The following is a 27,971-nucleotide window of genomic DNA, read 5'->3' as shown; positions in this document are numbered from 1 at the left end:
TGTATCCTGTTACTCAAAGCTAGATGACCAACTGAGCAAAGCAGGCAGCTGCCCTCAGTCCCTTGACCCTTAGGGCCTCAGAAAGAAAGCCCGTATTTTAAATTTAATTCTGTAAATTATTAATATTGCACGTACAACTTAAACCTGTGGAAGCCTACTGGAATGATAATAATATCATTTTTTCAGTATGCTGAAATACATATGACATTATTTAATTAATAATGAATCACATCTAGAATAAAATAAATATATTTGGCCTTTGTGTATTGATACATAATTGTCACACAAACTATTGTGATACTGTGTTGTATTCATTTCCCCCACCCCCATTTATAAGTGGTGAGATTTTTAAAGAAAGCGTGCCTTTCAAAACTACTCTAAAAATGGTATGGCGATATCAGTTAAACATCCTCAACACTTTTATTTAAGTATCAAAATTATATATATATATAGTTTTTATTACAGGGCACAGGGCGTGGCTATGTGAGGCATAGAGGCATGACGTCATGACGTCGCCCTCAGTTTGTTTACTGTGAGAGCGTGGAGGGGGCGCTAAAGTCAGAGCTTTTCTCAGTGTAAACACGCTCAATCTCTCGACTCTCCGCATCAGATGTACTTGCACAATGCCGTGTCGCTGCGAATACAGGACGTGACAACCGCTGACACTGGACTGACTTAAATAACACCTCGTTACTGTATTGTTTTTGACACGATCCGCGATCCCGGAGCCGAACTTCCGACATGAAAACATGGAGCTGCCTTATCAATAACGCTAACATTAGCACAGCTAGCTAGCAGCTCGCCAGGCTTTAGATGAGGAATTGAGTGTCGATGTCAATTTTTCGTCCTGTAACTTGTCTTATTTCTTTTTGCGACAGCTTCGAGTTTGTTTTTGAGTGTCAATTGGAGGAGCGTATCTTTAATGTAACCACCCCGCTGTCTCAATAGCTCGTCAGTTAGCAGCTGTTGTTGTTGCTGCAAGTGGCAGAGTTAAGCTAGCAAGCTTACTATTGTTGCTCAATGGGGTGGAGTTGCCGTTAGTTTTGCCACACAGGCTAGAATAACGTTAGGTATCAGTTCCAGTTAAGGAAGACGGTGTTAAATAAAATGTTGTTACGGAGCTGCTGGAAGTCTCGACATAAAAACAGCCCTGCTCCCTGTGGGATCCTACCGGGATTGGTAGCCCTGCTCTGGTTATGTGTGACCCAGTTTGTTTGCGGCACTGGGGCGGTGGGGGAGACCAAAAATGTGATCCAGAAAGATGCAGAGTTTGATGTCATCTATAATGACACAGTAACAAGTGAAAACCAGACCATCTATGCGTTTAATCACACTGTCTCCAGGAATAAGGTGAGTTGACTTTGTGAGGGTGGTTATTTTGTTTTTCAAGAAATACTGAGCATCATGTAATATCTTTTATTTGTCTTTCTTTGGGTGTCAGACGGAGGGAGTGCGTGTGTCTGTGGATGTGCTGTCACAGGGTTTTGAGAGTCCCATCCTTCTTTGTGGTACGACAGAAGCAAGCCGTGCTGTCTTTTCAAATCCCTCTCATTTTAAGAGGCCTGTGAGTATCCCCCCCCCCCCACACACACACACACTCACTCACACACACACACACACACACACACTGTACATACGTACATTAGCTGCACACACACACACACACACACACACACACACACAGTACATACGTACATTAGCTGCAAACTGGACTCATCTGGTAACATGATCCTTTTTTTTCTTTAAATCAGCTGAAAACATGTTGAATGCTTTATTGTCCCCTGCCTGCCACAGCAACAGCCTATTAGGGGTTTTGGGTTTATTCAGGAAACACGGTAATACATGATGTATACCTATCATACTCCAATGATTCATGATCTATAGTTTGAAAATCAGCAATAAACTTATGCAGAGGCATATGATCTGCGCACCCGTCTATAGAGATTTAGTAAGAAAAGGGAACTCATTTGCGGTATGTACAGATTTAGTTGTATGTCATCGTCACATCTTGTCCAAGGGACCAAATCAATGATTGGAGGACTTTAAGGGAAGTCTCCTCAACACTGAATTCGCTTGTGAACCAGTTTTTATATCAGGTCTTTATGTATGTCCTTGTAACTAACTGCAGATGCAGACTGTAAGAAAGTAATAATCCAAGGTTCCTATCAGGGAGTGTCTGGTTGTGGTATGTTGTAAACAGTTATGACTTCAGGTCATGCATTGAAGCAAATGTTCTTGTTTGGTGCATAGAGCTGCGTGTGTACCTAGTAAGGCTTTTAGACTTTTAAGAGAAGGATATCGGTCAGTTCTAGCTGTGCTTGTTGTCAGTTGTTTTTATAGATGTGGTGCAGAGAGAGTTTTAGCAATTCAGGAATGTCTCTTATAACCTCTGCCAATGAGGGTTTTTTTGGCCCGATTATCATGGCACTTGGTGGAAGGGTGTAGCATGGGCTAAGGAAGGACCCATAACATTTTGGCACAAATCTGAATCATGGGATGGATGCACAAATTATTTTCCAAATTTGTTAACATTGCGAGAAAGGGCATTTGACCTTGGGGGCAGAAAAATCCAGTAGATGGTAATCAAATTCAATCTTGACAAAACATAGCCAACTGTAATATATAATGATGCAATATCACATCCCACTCACAGTAGTCCCCCAGGGAAGCCTCCACAGAGTTACTCAAACTACATACAGAAAGCCACAAAGCTACACACAGAAACATCACAGAGCACACAGAACATGGGTTTCATGTGCAATTGTAACATCGCCATAACAGCAACGTTTTTTCTCAAATTAAGGCATGGCTGTGGAAACATAAACACACACGTAACTATATGTCAGTATAAGTGCTTGACAGTTGAACATACATGCATCGTGGTTAAGTGTTTTCTCGCTTTCATTAATGTATGTTTAGTGAAATATTTCCAATTTATTGGTATATAATAAATGCAGAGTTGAGATGCTGAGGATTCAGCCATATTTTGACACAATTTGAATAGTTTTGGAAATACATCCAGATTTAGGGGTTGCGCTAGATTTGCAAATCCTACAAGACTGGACCTGCTCTATGTGGACATCTGCTAGAATTACTGTCATTATTTCCTTTTTGTATGGAGAAAGCGCTAAGGCCAGCTGTTGATGCACTATGTAGGTAGAAAGCCACATCGTCTGCAGCCTTTAATGTGCTATGCGTTTATCACAATGGTTAAAGGGCACACAGCTTTTGTAACTTCATCAGGTGGGATTTCATAACAGTTTAAAAGTTCATCTGCCTTTAAGCCATTGGCTGTGATCTGTGTCTCCCACACTCCAAGGTACTCTCTGTGCTTGTGCAACGCCAGCATTGCCTTGCCATAGTCTTCTTGCCTGCGCAATCTCATGGCCAGGCATGTTTTAGCAGATCACTAATGAACCTTGTGCTTTCACTTCCTCCTCTGAGATCCCCAGCGGAGATCTGACGAGTCCATCTGACTGTAAATGAGCTACCAAAAATACCCCAGAGAGAAGTTACTTCTGTTTTTTGTCGCTTCTGTTATATGGTCTCTTTAAAAGAATTCACTTCCATGTTTTGAGCTGTGGCACGTGCATTAAACATGGTGTTTTAGGGTAGGTTATTTAATGATTTGTCCTCTGAGATTGTTGAAAATGCATTATATAGTTAGGTGATCTGATTCTGAAACAGCAAACTTTAGGAATGTAGCATACATTTATACCAAAGATATTTCCCTCATCATCACGTTGCAAGTCTGTCTTGCTTTGATTTTTTTTCATGCAGTCATTCATTAATTAATTTAAAATGCCCATTTTTCTGTACAATGGAAAAGAGTTTCAAATAAAAAAAAAAATAAAATATTGTTAATTAGTAATATAAATTTAAGGTTGAGTTAAACCTTTGAACCTTAAGCATATTAGTGTGGTTTGTTAAAAAACACAGGAAAAAGGCAACTTTGAGTAACTTTGTAAAAAAAAAATGCACCACAAATTGCAAGAAATTTGGTAGATTTAGGACATTTTGTTTTTAAAAAAGCTGGTGAAAAGAAAAAAAGAGAAAAAATAAAAAAGCAAGAGAATTTTTTTTTTGTTGTTGTGCTTTTTTTTTTTTTTATTTTACAAATTTTGGGTCATCCCATATTTTCAAAGGAAATCAGACTACTTCTCTCAGGTTTCATGGGGTTAATTGTAAACTCAACCCCTTTAGATGCAGCTCGCTTGGTCTTTCTTTTTCAGTTTGTCACCCTCTCTCTCTCTCCCTCCAGATACCAGAGGAAGTACCCTTACAATCATGTGGCCCGGACACTGTGCCAGCCTCCGACCCGGGCACTCTCTGAGACTCAGTACTTCTTTGTGGACGTGTCCACTCTGTCCAGCCAGGGTACAAACTACCAGCTTAGGGTCAGCCGAGTTGAAAGCTTCACCCTGCAGTGAGTGATATCTGTAATAAATGCACAAACGTGTTGTACAGTCGTGGCATGAATTCTCTGCTTAATGCATTCTTCACCAGGCTGGGTTTTGGTGACTGGTATGTCTGACATGTTATCTCCATTTTATTACAGAACAGACAAGAAATTCATCTTCACTGCGTCACCATCTCAACCTCAGGTATTACAGCTCGATGCCAAACCTTTGTGTGTCTGAAAGTACAGCGCTAAGTGCTGCTTTACGGCAAGGAAGTTTAGTCACAGAAATGTAGGTGGCAAAAAAACATTAGAGAAGCTGAGGAAAGTGTAAGCAAGAATGCAGGGAATTTAACATTATATGCAATTATTCTCTCCCCTTTTTGTTGGACAAGTTCTGCTTTTCAATACATAAAAAAGGGAACAAACTTTTGTTTCCATTTTTGCCTTTTGAAGCACATCTGAGGTACAGCCGAAGCTCAAACTCAACGCAGCGTGTCCACTTCCTCCCACCATGCAAAATCGCTGCCGTCTTGTGCCGGTGACATTTGGAGCAAGCCAAATAGAAATTGTATTGAGTTCCTGCCCATGCACTCGTCAGATCAATCATGAACTGCAATTTGATCACACAGATTGGCACACACAATCTTGTTGTCAGTCCCCCATTTTTTAACCAAAGTTATGAGAAAAATGAACTCTTGAACAAACACCAGTGGGATAAGAACTACCTAAAATGACAGAAACCATCTTCAAGACAAATTTTTTTGATGTGTACTTTGAGATTTTTAGTTCACCCATGTCCCATCCGCCAATATGGAGGGGGCGGGGTTTATGACATATAATGCAGCCAGCTGCCAGGGCGGATTGAGATGTTTGGCTTCAGTTTTGGGGTACTGTCATGTTGTCCAGCTTTATATAAACTCAGTGGATAAACCCAGTTATTCATCATGTCAGTCGTTGTCACCCATTACACTATGTTTATTCTCTTTTGTTTCATCGTGGAAAACGTTACACACCCTACCAGCACTGTGCTCGCCTGTAAAGAAAGACAGGAAACAGGCTGATAATGCACAGACCTGTCTTTTGTTATCCCATGCCCCAGAATGACTGCCCTCCTGAATTCTTGTCTTTCTTTCCCTTTTTTTCTCTCAGTACTTCAAATATGTCTTCCCGGATGGGGTGGACACTGTGATCGTCAAGGTCAACTCAGAAATGACCTTTCCGTGCTCCGTTATGTCCATTCAGGACATCCAGGTACACTTACTCCCCCTCTCTGTCCTTTCAAAGCAGACGGCTGCTGTCCTCAAGTGGCCCTGGCTGTAGTGGTCTGCGTGCAGTAACACCATCTGGCCACATGAGGGCATGATTGAATTATTTGTGACAGTGTCTGTGCAGTAAAAAGCAAACGTTGACTTTATGATGTTCTGAGAAGATTGGACTGAGATTTTATACTTTATTTAGTTATTTTTTCTCATAGTTGACATTATGTATGCAATCCAGTTCATCTCTCATTCCCTCTTGTCTTAAGTCTTGTAATCTTTCATATTTTTTATTAATTTTTTAATTCTTTTTCTTGTCAGTGCCCTGTCTATGACCTTGACAACAATGTGGCCTTCATTGGGATGTACCAGACAATGACCAAAAAAGGCGCCATCACTGTGCAGGTAGTGCTTGACACATGAAATACCCAACATGTTGCACACCTTTGTGACAAAGCATAGTGTAGACTCTCATGTTACTACCTATCATAACACCTGATGTCCCTTTCTGTCACTCAGAGAAAAGATTTCCCCAGCAACAGCTTCTATGTGGTGATTGTGGTAAAAACAGAGGATGAGGCATGCGGTGGCCCGCTGCGCTTCTACCCTCTCCGTCCTGATGAGCTGATCGACGCCGGCAACCGCAGCAAGGTCATTGATGTGATGGTCAGCCCTGCTATCAACTGTAAGTCTGTTGTAATGTTTGCAAAAATGAACTAATCAGACTGAGCAACAATCCATATGAATTCGTTGTACGCTATGGAGCTTGTTCCTAAGACTAAAAGGCTTTTTTAAAATGTCCACAGTAAAAAAAAAAAAGGTATCATCAGGCTCAACATTGTGTCATTGCAGTTGAAGCTTCTTTGGGGCAGGTCAGGAAAATGTAGCATGCAACTTTGGGGAAAAAAAGCATTTTTCCAGGAGCAACATTTTGATAAAACCCAGGGTTCTCAAAATATGTAGAAAATTGCATATACAGTGTATCTGTCTTCACTCTCAACAGCGGAGGTGTATGTGAAGGGCATGCTGTTCTGTCTGGGCATCTTCCTCTCCTTCTACCTGCTCACCTTTCTCATGGCCTGTATTGAGAACAAGCGGTAAGATTTCACTTTTTTTTCTGCCCCCAAAATAACAGAGTTAGATACAGAATCCACTTCACGTTTACGGGTTTGTTTCACTGCTGAGATTACTTTGTGGTTATCCAAATACAGTAACTTCCCTTGTATCTCCCCAGTAGCCACCGACAGTCCTTATTACGGTAGAAAAGGGCACAGAGACTATTTTGTTAAAGTGACAGTTCAGCCCAAACATCAACAATACATGTTTTTCCTTTAACCTTTAGTGCTTTTTGTCAGTTTTATCTAGTCTTGTTTTGGCGGCAGTGGCTCAAATCGTCTACTGATTGGAAGGTCGGTAGTTTGATCCCCAGTCTTTCTCTTTCCTTTTTGTCATTATTGTAATGCAATTGTTACTTACAACATCTATTGCACGTCTGTCCGTCATGGAAGAAGGATCCCTCATCATCCTCTGCCGCTCTTCCTGAGGTTTCTTCCATTTTTTCGCCCCCGTTTCAGGGGTTATTTTGTGGGAGTTTTTCCTAATGCGTTGTGAGGGTCTAAGGGCAGAGGGATGTCGTATGCTATAAAGCCCTCTGAGGCAAAGGCACTACACCAGTTGCAAAGTGTTGGGGACATCAGCTGTAGAGATGTCAGCCTTATCTCCAATATAATGGAACTAGAAAGCACTCAGCATGTGGTGCTCAAAGGCTCCAAAAATGCATTTGAAAAACTCAACATCAGTATCTCAAACCTTGTTGTGAACAGTTTCATGTAGGAGCTGTTTTCTTTCTACTGAACTACACCCACCAACCGAATCGCTGTGCAGAAGGAAGCGCACATCTACTTTGCTATCCGTAACATCGCCCAGCTGAGGAGGTCACCATCATTGTTTACATCTCGCTCAATCACATGAGCAGATGCACGTTTCTTTCTGCAGAGTGATTGGGTTGGTGGATGTAGTTTAGTCGAAAGAAAGTAGTTCCTCCATGACACTGCGTTCATGAATTCAACATGAATTCTGAAAAGAGACACTGCGGTTGAGCTTGCAAATGTATTTTTCTTTGCCTTTAGAGCACCATATGCTGAGTGCCATCCAGTTTCATCATGTTTAAGAGAGGCAGACATCTCTATGGCTAATATCTCTAAAACTGCAGCGCACACCAAAACAATCTAGACGAAGAACAATCTAGAGCAAGAGGAAAAATATCTTTTTTTGAGTTTATGGTGAACTGTCCCTTTAACCTTTTGCAAGCTCACAATGTTCAAACTTTATTTTTTGATCCCAGTCCAGCCCCACAGTTTGGGTGTCCAAATGTAGAATTGTGCAGTTGCACTACAACAACAACAATAACACCGTACTGAATATAAATGATTTTAATTAGCATTTGTTCCTCTCTGTTTCCGCAGGATGAAGAAGAAAGAGGTGTTTCGGATTCCTGCTGACATGTCGCCTGCTGAGACAGGTAACCCAGCAACTAGCTATGATGGACCGGCCCATTAAGGGCTTGTTAGGGGGTGTGTGGGGCGCACCATTTCCTTTAAGTTGTGAACCTGCACTGTAAAATAGATGATGTAATATATTGCATATTCAATTTAAAACTACACCTAACAAGCAATTAAATGATTATTTAACTCTTAAGCTTTGAAATGTAGAATTTAACATATACGTGTGTACTGAATGTGTCTTTCACTCTCTCTCCCTCATGCTAATGTGTGGTTCAGCCTCTCTGCTTGGGAAGAACGGAGATGGTATAATGACACTGTTACTACTATGTTGCACTTACTGCCCTCTCTCACACCGTGTTGCTTGTCTGCAGAGGCTCTGCATGCATTAGTTCTCATACTGTAACTCCAGCTATATAAGTAGCAAACATATGAAGGACAGTCAAAAAATGTGATGGCACATTGCACTGTTTTAAGATTATAAGTCATGCTTTTATGGCTTGATTCATCAAGGCACAGATACATGTGACTCACCTGGTCACTTAGATACTGTTAACTACAACTACAAGCCATCACCTTGGTATTTTGTTCTGTCTTTTTCTCCTCACAGCTATACTGTTTTTTGACTGAAGAAACACAAAAGTTATTACAGATGAAATCAAAGTTGTGCCAGGACATGATTCTGTAGATAATCATTAAGATAAACGTGTACTCTTCTGATGTGGTTCTTCAGCTCAAGACTGCCTCTCGGTGTGTGTCTGTGTCTTCTCGCTGCAGTGTATGCTGCCATGATTTAATTTGAAAACTGTGGGACACTTACAGTTTTCAAACAATTAGTTCTCACTGCAGCACTCACAGCTCGTCACAAGAAAGCAGCCTCTGCACCACTCTGCACTCACATCTTCACCCGTTCACCAAAACTGTCAACTAGGGTTGGGCGATATGGAGAAAATCAGTTATAAAGATATTTTAGACCACATACCTTGACGCTGATATTACGGTGATATTTTAGAGTTGACTATTTCTTTCACAAAATATTTACACAATAAGATTTAATTAATAATCATCAGTACTGAGGCTATAATGATTAAGCAGATAAAGGCTGGACAGCTGGAACTGTCACTTTACTGTAATGTGGCCTTTAAATATCTCATATCATGATATCAGTATATTATCAATATACTGTTAATTTCACAGTTTTTTTCAGGTATTTGAAGCCTGAAAAATGGATCTAAGCAAGTGTTGCTAGGGCAACACAATGTATTGTCTTTTTGTTCATTTGTTTTAGTTTTTTTGTTTTGCGTTTTTTAGATTGTCAATGCGATGTCAACTTACATGATGAACACGCTGTAAAAGACTGCAATTTTGTACTCAGGGATTTTAGTTCAACAAAACGATTTGTTCATATTATCTGTTTGTTTATCGCAAGTGATATCATTATCACGATATTCAACAATGTCATCGCCATGGTTTCCTCATATCGTGCAGCCCTAGTTGTTGCCTCCCTCATTTCTCTCTGTTCACATACTAACAGTTCAGCTACCGTGGTGTTTAAGTTTGCAGTGATACGGTACTAATGTGTGTTGTTTACAGTGGTTCTTGTCTGTGTACGTGGATTTTGTGAACCTGTTCTGACTTTGGAGTTTTCATTATGTGTGCGTGCTTGTCTCCACAGGCAAAACTCCAGCCTCACCTTATGAATATGGCTCCTTTGGTGAGTTTTGCACAGTTCTTGTTTTGCTTATGTCTTTATATGGAGATTTAATTAAATAACCTTTTTTTTCTATTCTTTTTTTTCTTTTTCCAGCTGACAACGGAAGCACGCTCAGCTCAGAAGCCATCACTGAAAGCGCTACGTCAACTGACAACAACTATGGATACATGGGTATGGACAGTCATATTATTGGAAAAGCACATTTTCTTGTGGCTCACAGCTGTCACTCTGCAGTATGTCTTCACAGCCGGGCTTTCAGTCACTGTCCTGTGAGAAGCTCTGGACCCTCACTGCTTTTCTGTGTCTTCTCTGTTCATCAGGACAGGAGCCTTTCAAACGTCGCCCAATCCTCAATCACCTTCACCACGTAGCCATCCGCATTGGTGACACACTGCCGCGTAATTGGTTGAATCAGTTCAGGGCAACACCAAACCAATCAGCACTGTGGGAATCATACATCAATGAGACTTAGATGTTAATGCCAAAGAAAAGGCCCGATTCCTAATTGGATTCTGTTGAAATGAACCAATGTCGATAGTGCAAAGATCAAAGTGCCTAAAATCATTTTAGTATTTCTATTTAATATATTTAAAAATCAAAGAAAAATTGTGGAAGGTGTGTTGTGCTTGAACACCTTTGTATCATAAAAAATCCTTTAAATCCAGACGTCCGTCTAACTGATCAACGTCCCCCAATGAATTAAAAGCCTCTTTTTCTTTTCTCATCTTTGACCTCCTACCCTCTACTCCCTCCATCAGAGCGAGCGTTGGACAGTGTGGGACGAAGCAGGCAGGAGTCTCTGAGCTCCGTGGAGGAGGACGACTACGACACCCTCGACGACATCGACTCAGACAAAAACATCGTCCGCACAAAGGTACGCCTTGCGTCTCTCTTTGGCAACAGCTGTAGCTGAAGGCACGTTTTCTAGCTTTATTTGTAAACGTGATATTCCAGGTACGCCTCAAGGGAACGTCTTTAAATACGGCACAAACTTCCACTCGGACTCAACAATGAACCATTCAGAAACTGGTGATTAAAGGTCACTATGACAATGCGTCAGTCTCATTCTCGTGAATGCCATAACTGAAGGCCTTGAAGGAATTTCCTCAGATTTGTTACAAATGTCCACCAGGACTCAAGAAAAAACTTATAATTTGTTGGTCAAAGGTCACTGTGACCTCACAAAACATGTGTTTGGTCACACCTCAAGAGTTAATACGCTAGTCAAAATTTCACACAAATGGCTAATAGGATAAAATTATTAGGTGATGACATTTTATATCCAGAAGGTATTATCTAAAAATAACTACAGTGTTCTGCAAAAATACTTTTCAGGACATTATTCAAAGCTACAACTCTGGAACACACAGGGAGACATTTGTTCACATACTGAATTGGTGACACTGATTGTTTCGATCATTTGTGTCGCTGGGTTGAAGATGTATGTAAAGCATCCACGTTTTAGAGTTTGCAGCTCCTCTGCTGCAACATCCATATTTGAAATGCTGCTTACTGTCTCAGCTACATGTTGAATTTTGCTCATTTTACTTAAAGAAAGGTAATAATATCCTCTTCTAATTACAGAAATTTCTATGTGTGTCTGACCTGGCCCGCAAGGACAAGAGGATCCTCAGCAAGAAATACCAAATCTACTTCTGGTGAGGACACTGAGAAAATCAAAAAGCACTAAAGAGTAAAAGACTCATTCATCATCATGGTTATGAATGAGTCTAATGATTGTCTACTCAACAGGAACATTTCCACCATTGCTGTGTTCTACGCGCTGCCAGTCGTCCAGCTGGTCATCACCTACCAGACGGTACGCTGATGAGACATAAACCGTGTTTAGACTTGTCAAAAAAGATGGCTGTTAAACTGACTTTCTGTCCTCCAGGTGGTCAATGTCACAGGAAACCAGGACATCTGCTTCTACAACTTCCTGTGTGCCCATCCTCTGGGAGCTCTGAGGTGCGCGGTTAGCATCTGTCACGTGTCTGAATGTATTATTAAGACCTCGGTGTAGCAGGAAGGTGACGTACCTGCGTTTAAAGTACTGTCCTGAACTGCTCTCAACTGTTTGTCATACACAGCGCGTTCAACAACATCCTCAGTAACCTTGGTTACGTGCTGCTGGGACTCCTCTTCTTACTTATCGTCCTCAAAAGAGATATCGTCCACAATCGAGCCCTGGTCCGCAATGATCTCAACGCACTGGTACGGCACATGCACACAGACACGTGTAATAATAATACATTTATTTATACAGCACCTTTAAAAACAGAGTATAAAAAGTGCTTTGACAAACGAAGCAAAGCAGAAATGGGACACGTGGACGGAACAGCCCTACTGAACACAAGCGAGAAGACACGGCGAGAAGGCCACCTTAAAATTAAAACCAGAGGACAAATAATGCAAGATGCAGGACACATCATGTTGATATAAAATAATACAAAGAAATAGACCAAAACAAGAACAACAGAAACATTAAAAGCAATCAAACAAGAAATAAAAGGAATTCAATTTGATAAGTAAAGATGGTTTTCAGCTCTATTTAGGGTGAAGGATGAAGGTTAGTGATTGAAAGCATCTTGATAAATCACTCCCTCAGGTGGATTATTGCTTGAATAAATCAGGAAGTTCTGAAGAGAGGATACGGAGGGGAGGCTGCATATCCACAGACATATAGTACATTCGGAATAAAGAATCAAATGTCCTTTATTGAACCTCATTATTCGGTTATCGGCTCAGTGTTCCTCTCTCCCACCCTGCAGGAATGTGGCATCCCAAAGCACTTCGGTCTCTATTATGCCATGGGAACTGCTCTGATGATGGAGGGCTTGCTCAGTGCCTGCTACCACGTCTGTCCAAACTACACCAACTTCCAGTTCGGTAAGACGGGCTCGGGCCCTATCTCACACCCGCTGCAGCGCAGCCGTCATCGCTGGTTTCAGACCGACACAGTTGTCGTTTTCACAGCCAGTGCTCATTTTGTGTGTCAGTTTCCTGAACTTTTTGTGCAGATATATTTTGTAACCAGTTCACTCTGTTGTGGTACGCAGAGCGCCCTCTGGTGATAAAATGAATGAAATTTTGAAAAGGTGCTTATCAAATTGGGAATGAAATTCCGTGTGACGGAGCTGAGGTTAACGCCAGAATTTCCCTCCTGTGTTGTTTTAGATGATAAAAGTTGTGTCTGTTGTAATGCGTCTATCATCCTCTGCAGACACCTCCTTCATGTACATGATTGCTGGACTTTGTATGTTGAAGCTGTATCAAAAGAGACACCCAGACATCAACGCGAGCGCTTACACTGCCTACGCCTGCCTGGCCGCGGTCATCTTCTTCTCTGTGCTGGGAGTGGTAAGTACGCACGCACGCACGCACGCACGCACGCACGCACGCACGCACGCACGCATGCAGACGGCAAAGTAGACCATTGACCGTTGACATTTCTCAGTGTTTGTGACGGTTTGTTTGCAGGTGTTTGGGAAAGGAAACACAGCCTTCTGGATCGTTTTCTCCGTGATCCACATCCTGGCCACTCTGCTCCTCAGCACACAGCTCTACTACATGGGCCGCTGGAGGCTGGGTAAGATCACAGCCAGAGACATTAACTCTTCAGCCCCTGGAATCATGATGGTTTATCGTTATAGTGGTGGTTAATTTGATTTATTGTTTTACTTTCTGTTGTATTCATTAAAATGCACGCTTTTTGTTTTTAGCTCTGTTATCATCACATTTTGGAAAAACACCACTCATCTGATGTTTGGATTCAGATTAAATTGCTGGAGCTGAATCAACTGTGAAAAAAGCCACATCCACACATTCAAATACCCCAAAAATATCACGTTTGTGCTTCGTAGTTTTCATCGTCTCTTACTTTGTCCCCTTTCTGGTTTGTGACCTCCTCAATAATCAGCAGCATCAAATCCACGGAGCATGATTTTTGCACGGATTTTAATGTGCGGATGTGCTTTTTTTTCACTAGTTCTGTTACTATAAAATGTACAATGACAGACAAGCAGTTATCGAGCTCAGGGTCCCTCCAACAGTGCTCATTAAATATGCATAAAGAAAAGAAAATCACACAAGTAAAAAAAAAAAAACAATGAGAATCTAAAAAGTGAAAGCTGAAATGTAGGAATGAAATCTAACATGTTTGACTGCAACTAATGTTTGTCTGTTAATTACATCAGACTCTGGGATCCTGCGCAGGATGGTGTACATCGTATACACAGATTGCATCAGACAGTGCAGCGGACCGATGTACATTGTGAGTAATAACAGAGGCAGTTTGTGCTGTTTGGGCGTAAAGTAACAGAATTTTTGGCTGAATTTACAAGGAATCATAGTATTGAAGAGTTTATTTAGTTTATACAGAGAAACTGGATTTATGATTAGGGCTTGAGTTGTATTTATGATTTTGTAGAATTAATATTCTTCTATATGAATGATCAATATCAAAGTCCTCTTGAACAATGGATGGTAGTGTGCAAGAATCATCTTTTCCTCTCTCTCTGACAGGACCGTATGGTTCTGCTCGTAATGGGGAACATCGTTAACTGGTCTCTGTGAGTAAACTCAGTGTGTCTCTTCTTTAGTTTAATGCTAAGCAGTCTATAAACGTTAAAATTGACAGTGCAGGACTAAGTGGTGGCATCAGCTTTGTGTCCTCCTGGTGCTTCCGTCTGTAGAGCTGCCTACGGCCTCATAGAGAGACCTAACGACTTCGCCTCCTACCTGCTGGCCATCGCCATCTGCAACCTGCTGCTCTACTTTGCCTTTTACATCATTATGAAGGTGTGTGTTTGCATCTATCCATGTTTTTAAGAAGCATTTTGATTTTTTAAAAAGAAAAAAAGAGCAGAAATGTTCTGAAGCTCTTTTGTGTGTTTCAGTTGCGGAGCGGCGAGAGAATCCAGTGTCTGGCGTTGGTGTGTATTCTGTTCACGGCTGTGGTGTGGGGCTTTGCACTATATTTCTTCTTCCAGGGTCTCAGCACCTGGCAGGTCAGTAACTCTCTCTCACACACACACACACACACACACACACACACACACACACACACACACACACACACACACACACACAGACGGGTCACATATTGACTCTGTATTTCTCATTCTACTTATTCCTGTTGAAAGTGGCATTATTTGACAGAGTGTGTTTCTTTCTCTCGACACAGAAAACTCCAGCAGAGTCCCGCGAGCACAACAGGGACTGTATTCTGCTTTCATTCTTTGATGATCACGACATTTGGCATTTCCTCTCCTCCATCGCCATGTTTGGATCCTTCCTGGTATGATCATGTTAATTGTGTGTTTATGTGTGTGTGTGTGTGTGTATGTTCTGAGTGTAGAATTTGCTAAACACACTCGCAGTGCAGTAATTACTTGATAAGACTAGCTTTCATGTTTTCAGGTAATAGGTCAAAGGTCATTGTGACCTTCTCTGTCTTATTCTTATGAACATGATATCTCAAGAAAGTTTGGAGGGATTTTTTTTTTAGAATTTGGCATGAACATCCACTTTGAGTCTGATGGTCAAAGGTCCGAGGTCAACTTCACCGTGAATAGCGGCTTCAGTTCCACATCGGAAAAGATTCAACTGACAAACCGTAATTTGACCTCACGAACACAAGTATTTGCTGGTTTGCTGCTGTCTCTGATTAGTAAGTTTGTGTTATTGTTTGAATTAATTTGGCGTCCGCAGCTGAAGGCTAGATCTGTGAATGAGCTTAGGGGGTAAAGGGACGGCATCTCAGCAACATCACCACTTTTCCCAAGTGGCTGAGTGGAGTTTTCATGAAGAACGCAGGAAAAAACACACAAATGGAACTTTCCTTTAAATATATTGTTGCAGTGGGAACAGGAAGCTGTCTGTGCACTGACCCCTCACCTCTTTTGTTCCCTCGCAGGTCCTCCTGACCATGGATGACGACCTCGACACCGTCCAGAGAGACAAGATCTTTGTCTTCTAGATGCGTAGGATCTTCAGCAATGAGCTCAGCTCTTCCTCTCTGCCTTATCGCCCTCATCTCTCTCCCTTTCGCGTCTCCTTTGTGTTGTGAATGAAGCACAGCCAGTAGCCTGTTTTTCCCCCGGCTGTACAGCGGGCACCACTCTGCCCTTCACAGCCAATCAGCCAGTCTGGGAAGGGCAGTAGCCCCTCCCTCCACCTGTACGGACACAAACGTGCCAATGAAGAGCCTGGATTTGACGTCCAGTGATGCTGAAGTGTTTTGTCCTCTTGCTGCCATCATCAATATAACTGTTGTAATCAATGTTTACGTACTGCTGACGATGAAGATAACAATGTATGCATCGCTAAAAGAAACTATCCAAATTAACTTATTTTATACTGTCCGCATTACATTTGACCTACAATGCATTTTGAAATTACTGTTTGTATGCTGTTTATATGCTGGTTGTGTGTGTGTGTTTGTACAGGTGTGTGTGTGTGTGTTTACAAACACTAATGTGAGAACATGAATCCCGTCCAGTCTGTCAGTGGCCTTTAATGTTCTAATCATGTTAGTCACATACTGTGCTCTGATTGGTCAGATCCTCAAGCTAGCCGTCCTTCTCATTGGAGAACATTAATAAAAAAATAATGATGATGATTGTATTTACTTCTCGACTGCCCTCAAGTCTGAATGCTAAGGTATCTTTTTGCACTGTACTGTATGAAGAAAATGATTTTAATGTCAAATGAGCGGTTACTGAATAAATATCTCATTTTCAGATACTTTTGTTCTGTGCATGCTGTGGCGGTGACTGATCTTTAAACCTGACGTCCCGTAATCCACCATCATCTTGATAACTGGAAATCTCAGAGTGTGACGCACATGAGGCTGTTTGTGTGAACATAATGTCATGCAATTATCAGGGTGTGGATATCTGTATCTACACAGACTCACACAAACAATGGACCACACGTACAACAGGGTCACTGCACAAAATAAAATATAAAATTCTATTTATTAAAAATACATCATAGAAAAATACAGTATTTATTTACACAAATATATACTGTATACACAAAATACACTTTGTCTCTCTTCCTGTACATGTATTAAATGGATAGTTCAGTTCAGTGGGGCTGTACAGCGTACTTATCCAAAGTCAGTGTATTACATACAATACATGTCAGTCGGCACAACCCCGTTTTTGGAGAAGCAGGCTGGAGTGCGACATGGCAGCTAAGAAATATATTACTGTGGATGGGTCAGCAACAAAACATTTTAGCCTCCTAAAAGTTCCACCTAAAAAAATCATTCTCAGTTAAGGTTAGTGCTTTATTAGGAGTATTTTTACTGCTTTTCCTTAATGTCAGACAGCGATTTCCAAAAATGAAGCCGTTATATCGCTCCATAAAGAAAAACAGCGATTTAACATTGTGGAACACAGGAGCTGCTGGTCTACCACTGTTTGTAAGTGTTATTGTGTGACTTTGACAAAAGGGGTTCGTTAAGATTCTCCAAAGTCGCACAATGACACAAACTAACTAGCTGGTTGAGTCAGCGGAAGACCAGCAGCCTCTGTGATCAGCGAGATCATAAAATGTTGTTTTTCTCAATGGAGTCTGGTGGCTTTGACAAGAGCAGAGACGAGGAACTGAAGCCGTTTACAGCTTTGCTGTCTGATGGAAGGTAAAGCCGTGAAAATACTGTTAATATAGTGCACATTTAAACTGTTTTTTTGGGGGGAGCTTAAATTTGTTTTGTTGCACCCTTTGTTAACTACCCTAAGACACTGACTCCTACAATCCCACTTCAAAAAATCTTAAGCATCCCTTTAAAGTTTCTACTAATCAGTATGTCACTGCTACTGCTGCGGAATAAATAATGAATAAAAAAAAAGTGGATAGGCTTCACCTTCACATAAACAATGATTTTGGTGTTTGACAGGCTTAAACGACAAAAACAGAGGAAATCGTTTAACAACAGTTTTGCACACAAGACACTTACAAAACCAGAGTCATAAATACAAATGTCATGAAATGAAACTTGACCTCTATGCACCTGCAAAGCACTTCTTTCTTTTAGTGTTTCTTGTGTCCCGGCTGCAGCAGCATGTGAATTCAGATGACGTCTGGGACGTTTTCAGTAAAGCAGGTAAGTACAGTACATAAACCTTCAGATGCTTCTCTGTGATTGTCTTGACTTTCCCATCTGACATCAAAATAAATGTAAGCATTTTTAAAAAAAGTTTTTGGCCCAAATCTGGCACGGAGCTGTAATCTGTAGACGTGATGTCTGTTGTTGCTCATGGCCAAATCTAATGTTGGAGGATTAAAGTCCTCAGCCCTCTGTGACACGTTTGCTCCCTGAACTGCTGCGTCCTCTTATCACCTCTTATCTTAGCAGAGGAGGCCGGACTTTCCCTGAAAGCCTCTGCACTGAAAGTTTGCAAAAGTAATGGGTCAAAGAGGACATGGGACGCATACACGAGGCCTCTGTGTGTAACTGTCACAATGCTGACGTGTCACAGCCATGACTGCTCCAAAATCCTCAGCAGCAGGCACAGTGCAACAGGACTGAGGTGTGTCATGTCCTTAGTAATGATAGACTCTGATCTGGTTGTTATCGTCCAGGCCCAGCTGCACCAGGCCGCTCTTGGCTGAAGGGGCCCGATAGCGAGTGAACAGAGGTCTGGAAGGCAGGAGTTAGGGACAACGACATAACTGCGTTCATAAAATAGTCTGACAAGTAATGGTGTGCTTTGGAAAAACACTGCTCCCCAGGTATTTTGACTCAAGTGCTGGAGCTGAATCATTATCAACATTGAAAAAAAACCACATCCACACACTCATATCCAGGCAAAATTAAGGTTTACTGTTTACTATGCAGGCTTTCAGCCAGAGACCTTCGTCAAGGCAGGTGACAACCAGAATCAGCAGCACACGGAGCTGCGAGAACATCACTTGATTAGCTTTGATGAAGAACACTTGTGTCACTGAGTCTTAAGTAGTAGGGAAATTCACATTTGTGCGTCTTAAGGAACTTTTATGTTTGTTAAATTGGGCATTTTCTACCATAAAAAAACAGATGAATTCCATTTTTTGTCTTGCATGTGATAACTATCCTCACTGATTTTTTTTGTCCTGACCTAGGATGTCTAAATTCATTGGTTTTCCAGGTGTTGTGGCAGAGGACACAGTTATCACATGGATGGTTTTATTGTCTAAGAAGAGCCAGGAAAGTCTGTTTGGTAGTGGGCAATATCTTGGCCCAAAATATAGAGGGAGAGGTAAGTTGATGCCTACACGTTTTAACATGCAGTCTTCATCAGGGCATGTAAAAACAAGTGGCAGCTCACATATATACAAGTCTGATGTCAGGTGCCAGCCAATCAGAGGAGCACTAGATAACTGTCACAGGTGCAATCAATAAAGCTAGTGCTCCTCTGTTTGGCTGGCACCCGAAATCAGCCTCATATATATGTGAGCTGCCACTTTTTACATGCCCTGATGAAGACTGTATGTTGAAATGTATAGGCATCACAGCGTGCCTTGGAATTTTGTGGTTTTGACTTATTTGCAAAATGACAAATCTAACCTCTCCTTCTTTTTTTGGCCATTATAATGCCCACTCCAAAACAGACTCTCTGGCTCCCCTTAGACAAGGAAATTATCCTTGTGGTAACTATGAGCCTTACCACAAAGATAGTGCATGAATGTTCTTACATGAATACATTTTAATAGATTTTATATGTTAGGCTGATGTCTACATAGCATCTATTTATCTTGTTATTTATTGGACTGTAAATATGGTCACTTTTGTAAATATGTCGTGCTTGGTGTTTGACTGTCTCTGTAGTTAAACTGTGTTCATTCTGTAGTCACTTTCCCAAAGACTACAATCCCCTTGATGTCTTGCTACTCAAGACACAGTGATTGCCACAAGTGTTCTGGATTAAGGCTAATCAAGTGATATCCTCTCAAAAATAATTTAAAAAACTGATGTCTTCTGCAGATTCCACTTGTCAACTGTTACACCTTGAAGAAAGTCTCTGACCAAAAGCTTGCATTGTGAATATGATTTTTACTCAGATTTGAGTGTGTGGATGCGCTTTTTTTTTACAGTGTATAGAAGTCTTTAATAAAATAAAATAAAATAAAATAAAGGAGAGATTCTCCATCCAGTGACTGAGTGACAAATGTACACAGTATACTAACTGCATATTTTCATTCCACGGTATACCTTGAAACTGGTATATCGCTGCAACCCTACAACATGAAAAGGCAACTGGACATATTTAGAGCAACTGTTTGAATTGTCTATTCAGGGCTACTGTAGAGAAACACAACACACAAGTCTTATATTCAGGTGATTAAAACAAATGGAAACATGGTTATGAATATTATATTCCATTTCTGCCAAAAGACACCCCTAAATCCTACACACTAGACCTTTATATCAATATTAATTTGAATGCATCAATGATTCAATAATATAATAATATCACATATATTCTCGTGACATTGGTAAATCTACATAATGTGTACTTTTACTTTATGTACTTTAAGTATAATTGAATGCCTCTACTTTCAGGCTTAAGCCCATTTTTTTAATGCCGGACTTTTACAAGTAACTGAGTATTTCTACACTGTGATACTTTTACTTTTACTAAGGTAAATAAGATCTAAGTACTTCTTCCACCACTGCAATAATGTGTTTTAGTAAAAGGTCAAATAAGTCAAAGACGAGTCAAAATACATCAAAAAACACTTTAAGTTAAATAATCAAAATAAAGTGTAAAAAGAGGCTTTCTACTTTTCTAGCTATATAGCAACACACTTCCTTGAATTGCTCAAATGGTGTTAAAAACACACAAACACGCACAATCCCTGGCCCAGTCACAGCTCTGGGCACACGTGAACATTGCTCGAGGATGATTTGATTAAACGTGCTTATACGAAAACATGAAACTGAGAGAGCAGAAAAATAGCAGATGGATTCAACCCAACACTGATATGTATGTGTGTTAGTGTGTGTGGATGTGCGACAGAAGGATACATGCTGGTGTCTTTCTTGCGCATCTCTAGCCACCTCTTGTTGCCGTCAATCAGCCCCTGCAGCCGCTGGCCGTCTATCTCCACTGACTTCTGCATGGACCTTAAGCTACGACCATGTTCACTGAAATACGCACAAACACACACACACACACACACACACACGTGCGAGTATATTAAGACAACAAGGATGTGTGTTTGTAATCGACAATAACACTTTCATTAAAGGTGTGTTGTAGGTTACCTGGCAGGAATGTATGATGAGTATGCAGAGGTCGTCCCCATGGTGCTGGAGGCGATTGGGTCCATAGCTGCTCCTGGAGAACAGGACAACAGTTCAACAACAATGATTGCAACTCATAAAACCTCCTTATAGCATAATATCCCATTACTGGTGCTTCACTCAGTCTGTTGGCGTACTGGGAAAAATCTGGTTCCATCGGCTGTTGATGAGGTCCTCAGAGGCCCTCAGCTCACTGCTGATGGGGGTGCTGAAGAGAGGGGTGGCTGCGGAGGTGCCTTGGGGCGCCCAGTTCCAGGATGGCTCAGAGAGCCTCACTGGTGGGGCTGAGGGGCTGGGGCCCAGGGTGTGCATCTGCGGCATGACTGGGGCAGAGGTGGCGGAGGTTGGAGCCGGGGTGGAGTGAGGTTGAGACAGAGGCAGAGGGAAGGCTGTGTAGGGTGTAGTGCTCTGTCTCTGAGCCAGTGAACCCAACGCACTCAGCACAGTGTTGAGCTGGCCTGAGATCTGCTGCAGTGACTCTGCTAACTCCTGGACTTTGTCCGGCACTGTGGGATGACGTCCTGACGGGAGAGTGAGTGAGAAACAGAGAGAAAGAGAGGAATTCACCTTAAGTGTATCTGGGAAAATGATCTCATTTATCTATTCATTTCAAACATGTAAAAGAAAATAGAGAAATGATTATACAAACATGCAGAGGGACAAAAATAATATTTTCGGTGAAAACATAATGCAAAAGAAATGGTCAAACACACGATGACTTGGTTAATGTATTCGTAATTAACTGCTTCCTTATTCATTTAAACCTAATCACTAAGTAACTAAACATATATGCACACACTCACATACTCAAAATCCGTTATCAACAATTTTACATTATTATTTACAGAAAGAAACGAAAAAAAGAGGAAGATAAACTAGGATTTTTTTTCCTAGTTTATCTTCCTATCTTATGATACGAGAGGAACAGTAATAACAGCAAAGAATAGGACAGTTTTTTCGTAAAACCATGAATATGTGTTACCTGTCACATCTGGTTGGTCCACGGTGCTGCTGAGGTCGGATTCAGTCACATCAAAGGTCACCTTTCTCTCTCCTGCCAGACGAGACATATCGCCAAACAGCGGCTAAACAGAGAGAGCAAAAAGTCAAACCGCAGCTCTGAACAGCTATGATACGGCTGTTTGTACAGTATTCCCTGCCTAAAGGTAACTTGGGTATTTTTCAACCTGCAACATATTTACCTATGGTTTCATGTTCAAATGACTAATGGGAACAACATTTTTTAAAAATTGGTCCAGTATTGAGTACGATGGCTGTAGCCGGCAGCAGCTAGTTTGGTTTAGTATCACGTTGGTAACCAGAATGAAGTAACACTTTGAGTAAGGGTAGATAGGATGTTTCGTGCACACCTCCTCAACTATCGAGCTCTCCAGCTGCTGGAGTTGCTCCTCTTTCCTTCGCAGGAGAGTGTTTCCTCTCTGAACCGTCCGCTGCAGCTCCACCACATTTCTCGCCTCCTGACAGAAGAAGAGAAAGTAACCAGCATTTAACACTTGACTTAGATAAACTCCTCTCAGTTATTATTCCACAGGAGGTGGGTCGCACTCTTCACTACCTGCTGGAGGTTTCTAATCATCTCTTCAGTCACTCCTCCTTCCTGATTAGGATCCTGGGAGGAGCTGGTCTGCGCCGCCTGTAGAGCTGCCTGTCTCTCCATCAGCCGGCTGCTTTCTCTCTCCAGAAAGAGTTTGGTTTTTTGGATGGATGCACCATGTGAGGAGATGTAGCGTCGGAACCTGGACTCAAGCAGGGGTTGAGGGGGGAGGTTAAATTCAAACTTGTTATCAACTGTCTGTAAATTAAAATTAAACAAATCCTAAGGCATCCCCCAGGGTTCAGACCTTGGTCCTCTCTTATTTAATCTCAAAATGATCCCCCTTGGTAATGTAGTCTGTCATCATGGTTTCCACTTGAATTTCTATACCAGTGAAGTAAAACTCTACCTCTTCACAAAATCCACTGTCACTGCAACTAACTCCTCCATGACCAACTACTTTGCTGTTATAAATACACGAATAAAAGCAAACATCCTTAAACAAAACTGGGGAACATCTGATATGATTAACATTGTTCCCAAAATTGACAGCTACACTGTGTTATTCAACCACACATCCAGAAGCTTATATATGACAACAACCTTTCTTTTGTACATTATGCAAGTCTCATTACCAAAATTCCCTTTTCAGCTTGAAAATCCATGCTCATCTCTGCCTGTTCTTCTACTTTTGCTGCTGCCGAAACTTTGATCCATAGATCCATACTTTTATCACATCCAGACTCCTCTATTGCAAAAGCATTCTTTATGGTAAATCATCCAGCCCCCTTAACCTCCTCTTATCCACCCTTCCCTACAATAGACTGGTATTTGTCTTTTTTAGGAGGGATAGGGGATATTTAGGGGGAGATAGCAGGTCAACACACAGAAGTGGTATACATCAGCTGAAAGACATGCACTGCATGTCAAGTATTCCTAGTCCTAAATAAGTATTAAACATTGTGTTTTTGTTAGGCGCCGATTCAAACTGTGAAAGTCTGGAGTGTATATGATGGAGGTTTAAGATGGTCATTCCCATGCTCAGTCATGGGTTGATGGGTTACCTGTCATAAGTTGTTGCAGCAGTTTTTGGGTTGATACCATTATTACACAAATTTGTTGCTAAATTAAAGTATTTTTTCCACTAGAGAACTGATAAAAATGGTCCATAATCCCTTAAAAATACCACATTAAGACACAAAGACCTTGAGGAACACCACAGAAAAACCCACAATGTGATTTGGTATAACAAAACTTTTGACATTTGGAGATTCTGTAAGAATTGCATATTTCTGCATTTGAATGGAGAGCTCTTCCATTTTGGAAACTGTTGAGAAATCCCCTTACTAACATAATATATATCTATAAAAACCAAACATCCTCTGAATGCTCAGGATCTTTAATTTGTGACTCTGAAGTTTTATGAGGTTGTGATTATCTTAGAGGTCACAATAGGACATTTCGCACAGTAATGTCTGTTTAAAAGAAATAATTACAATTAAATGTCTACCACTTTCACTCATGAATACAGCTGGAATCCTTGAGTCTCAGCTTTCGATTCATACCTAATTTATGTAATGCCAAGACAGCTATGCAGTAGTACTCAAATACAGTAGGCAAAAACTGCATGGTTTTGACCTCAAACTGTATGGGACTAGCATAAAGTGGGCATGTCTATAAGGAAGTGACTTTTGGGTCTCCGTAAAACCAATTTCTATCTAGATATCTGTAAAATCAGCCAAATCATGTTAGTTGCACATTATTGAACTCCTTTACAAATTGCCCCTGTGGGACAAATAAAGTGTCTTTGAATTTAATATGAATTGAATTGACAGTCTAAAATATCATGTTTTGTGCCAAAGGATTTCTTAGGTCTTCTGGTTTCATATGATACCATCATTGACTAGCTGTAAAACTCAGTCCGCAACAGCCTAAAGACAGTAATAATGCTGCACACCTGCTCACTCACTCTTATTTCCCTGACCACATCACCTGTCCCACAGTGGATTCAATACAGACTCTTTCTTTACACTAGCAAAGCCCTCCATCAGCCCTCCTAAAGCACCACCCTTCTCCACCACCACGCTCCCTCCTGCAGCCTCCCCAACATCCAAGACTAAACGCCATACCTTGACAGAGCCTTCTCCGTGTCAAGCCCTTCCCTCTGGAACTCTCTAATAAACAATTCTGTCACAGCATTAATCTTGCTATAAACAAGACGTTACTCAAAACTCATCCTTTAAATACATTTGTACCCTACAAATGCAAAATAGCAAATGCAATCACAAATTTATTCTGTTTTTTGTTTCTCTCTCCTTACTCGTCCATGCTGCTGTGGCTGTCGGGCACAGGGGAGTGTGGCGGGTCTTCCAAGTCTTCTACGTGTAGCGGTGAGTCTCTTCTGTCACTAGAGGGCGCTGTCACCTCTGCCTTCGTTTTATCCTCTTTGGCTTCTGGTATAGGGGAGGCGTTCACTCGATCATCATGTTCCAGCTCACTGATTGGACAATATAAGAAATTTCTTTAAGAATGCAAACAACTTTGCAGAGGAACACTGAAATTCATTGCATTCTCCAATAAAGAAATACATAAGTTGAAACAGAAGGATGTGTGGATGTTCTTTGTAGGAAACTATACCTGACTCTGCGGCTGAGACGGTCGCATCTCTCCTGCAGCAGCACCACCTTGCTCTCCAGTCGCTCCTTGCTCTCCTTGGCCCTCCTGCTGTCTTCTCTGGCTTTGTCTCTCTCCTCCCTAAGCCTTCCCCCCTCCTCCTTGGCCTGACTTCTCTCCTCCCTGGCTCTCTGGATGAGTTCTCTGGCTTGATGTTTCTCCTCTCTCATCCTCTCCAGCTCCTCCTTCAGCTGGTCTCTCTCCTGGAGGAGTCGGGGTAAGGCCTGGACACACACATGGGTGTGGAAAAAGGTGGTTGATACACGGACATGTTGGGGAATACAAGAACTTTAAGGCGTAACTGACAAAGACTGCATCCTAAATTTTCTTTTAGCTGTTTTTGGGCCAATTGAGGGCTTTATATGTAAGGAGAAGGATCGGTGCAGAGCAGCTAAAAGTAGACAAATGTGCTCTCTCCTCTTGGTTCTGGTTAACAGCCGAGCTGCAGAGTTTTGGATCAGCTGAAGTTTCTCAGTGGATTTTTTTCGGTACACCAGTAAAAAGTTCATTACGTTACCTCTATCTGTCTGTCCACTTCCTCCTCTTCCTCCCCAAGCTTTTTTCTCCTTCTTTTTAGATCTGCTGCCTGATAGAAGACAGAAACCATTAGTCCACGTGGTTTAGGTCAGTGTACCAGTGATTAATAGTACATAGAGTATAAGAAAAGACGACCTTGGTTTGCAGCATGGCCTCGTGGCTCTTCAGCTCTTTGGCTCTCAGCTCTATCTGATTTCCCAGATCCTCCAGTTCTGACTCCTAATAGAAGAAACAGAAATATTTAGTATATCATCATAAAAAGTGTTAATCATTTTAGAAAAGGCTTCCCTTTACTTAAGGGATTTTAGTCCATATGCTGGAGATACGGTTAACATTGCAGTGTAAGCAATCGGTTTTTTTTTTTCTTGTAAATGTGTCCCCTCTCTAAATTCAGAGGTTTTTGCAGGTCCTCGAACGCAGCACAGGCAGAGCTTTCCATGAGTTCTTTTTTTTCCTCAGCAGCAATTTGTAACTTTGTGGGAACGATGACTGATCCACTCAGAGCTGGTGGATGAAACAAATAGCTGGAAGGAGTCAATGAAAACTTTTAGACTCAGCAGAATCAATTTTTATTTCAATAATTTCCCTTTCAGCGTGCATGACATTCTGCTGCTCCATCTGTGCCCAGAGTATGCTCTGTGCTCCAAGAGTATGATACAATGATTAAGTGAATAGTATATATGTTTGAACAGCCCAGCTCCAAAAAAAAAATCTATTTGTGTTTGCATAAATGAATGTGTGTAAAAGCATTCATTTAAAATCTAACAAACAGTGAAACCAGGTGAAAAGGAAGACCAGCTATATGAGCTATTTGTTACAGTCCTCAAAAAGCAATGTAATGTCACCACAAGCGCAGAACTGCACCATTAGTAAATGTGTGTGTCTGGTGTCACCTTGCGCGAGTGTGTCAGCTGTGTCTTCTGAATCTGTGTGTTGAGCTGCAAACGCAGTTTCTCCAGTTGGACGGCATGCGAGGCCTGGAGATGCTCTCTTTCCTCATGCAGAGTAGAAAGTAAGCGTGCCCTCTGCGCAGTCTCCTATGACACACACACACACACACACACACACACACACACACACACACACACACACACACACAATTTTGTAAATGTCATAAAGAAAAACAAAGTTTAGATCTTTCTTGCATCCTGCTGGAAATATAATAATGGAAAACAAATTTTAACATATTCGGCTGTTCCCACTAATGCAAGTACAGGGTGGGAGCATGTAGGTAAATGTTAAATGTAAATATTACTTGACACACTGACTAATCAAAACTAAACACACTAACCTCATCCAGGTATTTCTCTCTGATGCTGTTCATCTCTCTCCGGTGGTCCTCCCTCAGCTGCTCCAGCTTCCTCTCATGATCACGCTGCACTTCCTCCCGCACTTCCTGAAGAACATCAGCCAGCTGAGAGCGGAAACAGTGAAAGTCAGTTTACAACAAGTAAAAAAATATATATATATATATATACATATATATATATAATATAATCCATATTATAAAATCTAATTGAAGAAAAGAAATACACATGATGATGATGATGCAACTCTGTACACAATCTGTGGCTTTGTGTGTGTCCTCTAACCTCTCGGTGGTACTCTGCCAGTTGCTGTTCGGGTCGTGGACTCATGAGGTCCCTCCTACGCTCTGTGAATTTAACCTTTACACAAACAAGACAGTGCAAACACAGAGAGAGACACATATGAACAAATCATTACTCTGTGTCACTCAAAACATGTGGGTAAAACACTTGATAGCGCCATCATTACCAAGAATTCTTGTTGTTTGTGGACAACAACTGACAGGAAATAACCTAAAATGGAACTGTATTTAAGAGATGGACCGAAGCGTGATTCACTAAAATTTGTGTAAAATTACATGAAGCCACATGCGTAGCTGGCCTCAGGCTGTGTTTTACATATGAAAAGTGGGTTCCAGGCCAATAAGATAAAAAAGATCAATAAATGAAATACACACATAGTTTCTAGTTTATTTACTATATAAATATAGAAATATAGCCTATAAAT

The 27,971-nt window shown here is 41.3% G+C and overlaps 2 protein-coding genes across 2 annotated transcripts; one reads left to right on the top strand and one right to left on the bottom strand.

Annotated features, from left to right (window-relative positions):
* The first annotated feature begins 542 nt into the window (after window positions 1-542).
* sidt2 (SID1 transmembrane family, member 2) lies at window positions 543-16,620 on the top strand. The gene is given in 27 exon segments (XM_042486432.1): window positions 543-1,350; window positions 1,442-1,501; window positions 1,503-1,564; window positions 4,262-4,426; window positions 4,559-4,604; window positions 5,552-5,653; window positions 5,980-6,063; window positions 6,178-6,343; window positions 6,662-6,755; window positions 8,124-8,179; window positions 8,439-8,465; window positions 9,835-9,873; window positions 9,967-10,044; window positions 10,632-10,747; window positions 11,458-11,531; window positions 11,626-11,692; window positions 11,768-11,841; window positions 11,964-12,087; window positions 12,645-12,762; window positions 13,097-13,233; window positions 13,354-13,462; window positions 14,070-14,146; window positions 14,398-14,444; window positions 14,568-14,673; window positions 14,772-14,882; window positions 15,059-15,172; window positions 15,791-16,620. Coding segments are annotated over 27 exon segments (2,559 nt in total). The 5' UTR covers window positions 543-1,107; the 3' UTR covers window positions 15,854-16,620.
* Window positions 16,621-16,931: 311 nt separating this feature from the next.
* On the bottom strand, window positions 16,932-25,951 carry LOC121943786 (centrosomal protein of 164 kDa-like). The gene is made up of 10 exons (XM_042487395.1): window positions 25,918-25,951; window positions 25,365-25,624; window positions 25,048-25,224; window positions 22,749-22,929; window positions 22,543-22,650; window positions 22,155-22,257; window positions 21,310-21,693; window positions 21,134-21,206; window positions 20,894-21,013; window positions 16,932-18,526 (listed from the first exon to the last, which is right to left on the bottom strand). Exons 2-10 carry the CDS (start codon window positions 25,568-25,570, stop codon window positions 18,430-18,432), a joined length of 1,449 nt encoding a protein of 482 aa, XP_042343329.1. The 5' UTR covers window positions 25,571-25,624; window positions 25,918-25,951; the 3' UTR covers window positions 16,932-18,429.
* Window positions 25,952-27,971: the final 2,020 nt, after the last annotated feature.

This window comes from Plectropomus leopardus, chromosome 5 (assembly GCF_008729295.1).
Source record: "Plectropomus leopardus isolate mb chromosome 5, YSFRI_Pleo_2.0, whole genome shotgun sequence".
Taxonomy (NCBI): Eukaryota; Metazoa; Chordata; class Actinopteri; order Perciformes; family Serranidae; genus Plectropomus; species Plectropomus leopardus.
This window is presented reverse-complemented; position numbering and strand designations above follow the sequence as displayed.